At 40.7% G+C, this 6,000-nt stretch overlaps 1 protein-coding gene across 1 annotated transcript in view; it reads right to left on the bottom strand.

The window, feature by feature from the left end:
• Positions 1-6,000, bottom strand: part of Mbtps2 (membrane bound transcription factor peptidase, site 2) — a 52,161-nt gene that overhangs the window by 11,036 nt on the left and 35,125 nt on the right. The window contains 2 exon segments of the mRNA XM_052170592.1: positions 2,625-2,651; positions 2,653-2,744. Coding sequence (XP_052026552.1) covers positions 2,625-2,651; positions 2,653-2,744 — 119 coding nt within the window.

The following is a 6,000-nucleotide window of genomic DNA, read 5'->3' as shown; positions in this document are numbered from 1 at the left end:
CCATTATCAGCACACACACAGTGGCTTGAAACAGCCATTAACTCAAGTTTCAAGGAATCCAATGTACTTGTCTGTCCTCCATGGGGGCTAGGCACCCAAGTGTTACACAGACACACAAACTGTCAAAACACCCAAACCATGCACATAATGTGACATTTAAAAGTAAAACAAAGAAGCAAAGAAAAACTCCAAACTTTTTAACTGAAGAAAAAAAAATAAAATGCCAACTAACCACTATGCAGTGGCTGGGCACCACATCCAGAAGTATATAGCTAGTCAGCATAAATTGGAGCCCAGACGTTAGGAAATTAAAGGGGAAAAATGGGGACATGAAGTTGTGAGAGATGACAGGGAGGTGGGAGTAGATCTGGGAGGAGTTAAAGGGAGGAGCGAATATGATCAAAATACACTATATAAACTAACTCTCTCTCTCTCTCTCTCTCTCTCTCTCTCTCTCTCTCTGTCTGTCTGTCTCTTTTTTTGAGACAGGGTTTCTCTGTATAGCCCTGGCCTGTCCTGGAACTCACTCTGTAGACCAGGCTGGCCTCAAACTCAGAAATCCATCTGCTTCTGCCTTCCAAGTGCTGGGATTAAAGGCGTGCGCCACCCACCCACCTGGCTAAACTTCTCAAACAATAATATTTTTTAAATTAAAAAAATGAAAACAAAAAACAGGGTCTGGATAGATGGTCTCAGCAGTTACTACTGGCTGCTCTTCCAGAGGTCCTGAGTTCAATTCCCACCAACCACATGGTAGTTCACAACCATCTATAATGGGATCTGATGCCCTCTTCTGGTGTTCATGAAGACAGAGCATTCATGTACATAAATGTATATATATGCATAAAATACATAAATAAATGTTTAAAATTAAACAAACTGAACAAATATGTACCTAATGAATATAAATGAATGCTGTCATTCTAAACATAAATAAATAAGCTCAGTGTGGTGACACACCCCTACAATTTCAGCACTGGTGAAAAACAGGCAGGTAGACTACTGCGAGTCTAAGGCCAGCCAGGGCGATACAGTCAGACCTTGTCCTCAAAATAAATACTTTTTTTTAAAAAAGAAAAATCTGTGCAAGTCTTAATGGGTAAGAACAAAACAAAACAAAACAAAAACAAATCCAAAATATACAGAAACAAATGCTGGGGAAGCAGCTGTTGGTAAATGTTTGCTGTGCAAGCATGAGGACCTGAATTTGGATCTCTAGCACCCCCAGCCCCGCCCCCAGACACACATAGTAGTTTATACCTGTAATCTTAATACTGAAGCAGCAGAGACAGTAAGATCCCTGGGACTTCCTCACCAGTTAGCATAGAAATTGGTGAGCTTCAGGTTCAGTGAAAAGCCCCTATCTCAAAAGTCAAGGAGGAGGGCTACAAAGATGGCCTAGTGGTTTGGAACATAGGCTGGAAAAGCAGGATTTTATTCCCAGTACCCACACAGTGGCTCACAACTGTTTGCAACTCTAATTCCAAGGAATCCAAAAACCTTTTCTGGGTTCCATGGGCAACGGGCAGGCACAATGATGTAGGCAAAATATCCATACACTTAAAATATTACAATTTTTAAAATTTTAAGTGGGGGAGACATAGGTAGGGTGGTATATACCCTTAACCCCAGCACTGAGGAGGCAAAGGCAGGAGATCTCTGAGTTCAAGGCAAGTCTACTCTACATAGTTTCAGGACATCTAGGGAAACATTCAGGATATAGCAAGACCCCGTCTCATATATAAGTATTTATTATTTTACTGAGAGCATTGAGGAAAACATGTGATGTCAACCTCTAGTCTCCATATGTATCAACACACACATGCTTCTGCGCGCACACACACATGTATGCAGCCACATGACTACAGACTATAAAACATGCACAAAATACTTGCTAATAAAAATTCAAGAGAGGGAGCTCAGCAGTTAAGCTGTTCTTCCAAGGACCTGAGTCCTGTTCCAGGCACCTATGTCAGGGGGCTCACAAGCAGCTCTAACTCCAGCTCCAAGAGATCCCCCCATCTTCTTCTAGATTTTGTGGGCACTGTTGCTCTTCCAGAGGAAAGAGTTCAGTTCCCAGCACCAATGTCAGGCAGCTCAGGACCACCTCTAACTCCAGCTACAGGGGATCAAACACCCTCTTCTAGAAGGCCTTTGCCTGGTATCCACATATAATATGTGGCACATATAAACATTAAATAAAATTTTTACAAATTCAATTTACTATATTCTTAATGGACAGAAACCACAAGATAAGTCTTTATGGAAACACAGCCCCAAATGTACAGACATAGGTAGTTTTTCCCTTGAAAAGATCTAATCACAGACTTGATAGCATCATAGTAGTAAAGAAAATACAGAATTGGCATTAACTTAAAACTCCTACAAAATGGGTAACCTATCATTCCTCTTAGTACTGAAAATCAGAAATAAACAGTAAAGATAAATAATGCACTTGATTAATAAACCACACACACAAAATCTTGATACAACCGCTTTTGTGCAGAACAACACCAAACAACTTTCATCCCATTAAAAAAAAACCCAACATTGTTTGCAGTTGAAAGGATTCTAAGCGTTACAGTAGAACATCTGGTGAAAGAACACCCTAGGTGATTATTTACCTCTGCGACTTCAGTGATAAGTACCCCCAACTCCAGTGTAGTAAAAAGGCAAGAGGATTACTGGGAGGAGAACAAGAGCTAAAATACCAAGGAGAGCAAGGACAAAATTATGCCATATACCTGAAAAGAAAGAGAGCAACTGTTAAGTTCAATAATGACAAGAATATAACAGAGCTTGCTGGACTTCATAACACATGGGCATCCTGATAAGATCATAAATAGACCAGGAGTTGTGAGGGAGAGGGATCTACTTACTGCAGCAGACAGAGCTCACTAAGAGTCTGCCTTTTTTTCAGATACTAAAATCTGAAATGCATTTAATACTATAATTATGAAAACTGTGATTATGGTTTAATACAAATAGATTCAATACCTTCTAACTATGTCTTTTTTTTTTTCTTTTTGGATTTGGTATTTTAGAGACAGGGTTTCTCTGTATAGCCCTGGCTGTCCTGGAACTTACTCTGTAGACCAGGCTGGCCTCGAACTCAGAAATCCACCTGCCTCTGCCTCCCAAGTGCTGGGATTACAGGCATGCGTTACCACCGCCCAGTGTAACTATGCCTTTTTTATAGAACACACACACACAGTATATCTCATTAATTTAAACATATTCATGTTCTTTGATAGATACCTCAAGAATATACAAATGAGAAAGCAAAATTCTTAGGCCTGGGGAAATGGTTCGTAGGTAAAGCACTTGCTATGCAAGCATATGACCACAAACTGACACCTCTAGAATATGCATAAGTGCCATGCACAGGGTCACCTATGTGTAATTTCAGCACTGGGGGTGAAGATAGACATATCCTGGTGGTTCACTGGCTAGCCATTCTAAAATCATGAGTTCTAAGTTAGACAAAGTCTCACCAAGGTGTGTGTGTGTTGGGGTTGGGGAGGAAAGGGGTGCGGGGGTGAAAAGGGAGATGTATGTGGACATCTCTGGCCTCCACAGAGAATGCTTAGGTGAATACGCCCATGCATACAGTGCCTACAACACACACACACACACAGAGAGAGAGAGAGAGAGAGAGAGAGAGAGAGAGAGAAATATACTCCTCTACAAAGAGAGAGAGAGAGAGAGAGAGAGAGAGAGAGAGAGAGAGAGAGAGAGAGAAAGAAATATACTCCTCTACAAAGTTTTTAATTTCAGTCTAAAATCCCTAGTGGGACTCTGAAAGAGAGACTTTTAATTTTAATAATTAAATCATTATGGAGAGTAACATCAGGATAACTGGTACCTTATAACATAGAACACAAAAAAACAAACCATGAAGAAGAGTGGGGTTTTTTTGCATGTGAATATGTGCATACATGTACACGTGTGTGCACTAGTGTGGAAGTCACAAGTTGACATCAGGTATCTTTTTCAATCATTCTCTACCTTTCCTCCCATTTCCTTCATTTTATGAGATAGAGTCTCTTGCTGAACCTGGAACTCACATATTCAACTGTCTTCATGGCCTTTTCTATGGGTGCTGAAGATCCGAATGCAAATTGTCATGCCTGTGGGACTAATTCTTTATCAGCTAAGCCAAATTCCCAAGTCCAGGTTTAACAGCTAAAATTTATGTGGTCAGATCCGGCACTCTTTTAACATATAATTTATAGCATCATGGTGCTATTTCCATACATGTACATAATGTTTTTGAACAAATTTATAAAACACTAAGATGATTCTGTGGGTTAAAGTGCTTTCTGTGTAAACCGGAGTACCTAAATTCAATACCTGGATTCCATGGCAGGATCCTAAACACTGAATTCTGTAAATTGTCCTTTGACTCACAGCCCCTGTGTATATTTTCCTGCACACACACAAAGAAATTTGAAAGATTTTGAAAACTCTATTATTGATTTAAAAATCTAATTATTTTAGTGTGTGTGTGTGTGTGCATGCTCATGTGTGCTATAGTGTACAAATTGAAGTCAAAGTGCAATTTGTTAAGAATATTTTTGCCTTCTCCCATGCAGGGTCTGGTGACTCAGGTCATGAGGCTTGGCAGCAAAAACCTTTATTTATTATTATTTTTTTATTTTTTTGGTTTTTCAAGACAGGGTTTCTCTGTGTAGTTCTGGCTGTACTGGAACTCACTCTGTAGACTAGGCTGGCCTTTGAACTCAGAAATCCACCTGCCTCTGCCTCCCAAGTGCTGGGATTACAGGCGTGCACCACCACTGCCTGGCAGTAAGACCTTTATCCACCAAGTTGTTCAATGCCTCAGTATCAAATTGTTTATCAAATATAGTTTTCTTTTGACATTTTTTCCATATTTATTCTTATTGATCCCGTGTCCTAAATCTGGTAACATGAATTATAAAACTATCATTAAAAATCTTTTAATTAGCCAGGTGGTGGTGATGAACATCATTAATCCCAGCACTCAGGAGGCAGAAGCAGGTAGATCTGAGTTCGTGGCCAGCCTGGTCTATAGAGTGAGTTCCAGGACAGCCAGGGCTACACAGAGAAGCCCTGTCTCAAACAAACAAAAAACCTTTTAATTAGTTGGGCGGTGGTGGCGCACACCTGTAATCCCAGCACTCTGGGAGGCAGAGGCAGGAGGATTTCTGAGTTTGAGGCCAGCCTGGTCTACAAAGTGAGTTCCAGGACAGCCAGTGCTACACAGAGAAACCCTGTCTCGAAAAAAAAAACAAAAAAACAAACAAACAAAAAAAAAAAACCTTTTAATTATTTAATGTATATGAGAAACTGTGGAAGCCAGATATAAGGGATCTCCTGAAGGTGTGGTTGCTGGGAACTCCATTTGTATCTAGAAGAATACATGCTCTTAAGGGTTCAGCCGTTTCTCCGGCCCTTAAATCTATTTATAAAGTTCCCTATTACAGATCGCTTAACCTGCTTTTAACAGGTTTGTGATGATCAGTTTGCTTTTGAAAACTGTTTGTGTATCTTAAGCAGGAATGCAAGTGTGAGATGGGGGGGGGGCCTCGAGAATTTCTCCACTAGGGGGCGGTGACTGCTCCTCCCAAGCCAAAACAGATCTCAAAGGATTTGTGGGTAAGGTAGTACAAAATTGCAAAAGTACAAAAAAGTACAAACAAAAGGAAAGAAGGGAGCAAAGGCCAAACACTCTGAAGTGGTTGACCAAGAAACTAAATATCTAACCAAGAGTCCTAAAATGAGGGTCCAGTCTCTGAAGTATGAAAAAAGAAGCCATGTCCGATGAACCATGCATCATGTCTGTCTCCCTTTTTGTACAATTCAGAGGGATGGGTGTTGTTTGAGACAGGGTTTCTCTGTGTAGCCCTGGCTGTCCTGGAACTCACTCTGTAGACCAGGCTGGCCTCGAACTTAAGAGACCCACGTGCCTCTGCCTCCTAGTATTGTGATAAAGGCTTGTGCCACCACTGCCCAGTT

This window comes from Apodemus sylvaticus, chromosome X, assembly GCF_947179515.1.
Source record: "Apodemus sylvaticus chromosome X, mApoSyl1.1, whole genome shotgun sequence".
In the NCBI taxonomy this organism is placed as follows: domain Eukaryota; kingdom Metazoa; phylum Chordata; class Mammalia; order Rodentia; family Muridae; genus Apodemus; species Apodemus sylvaticus.
Note: the sequence above shows the minus strand (reverse complement) of the source record. Positions and strands in the feature narration are given on the sequence as shown.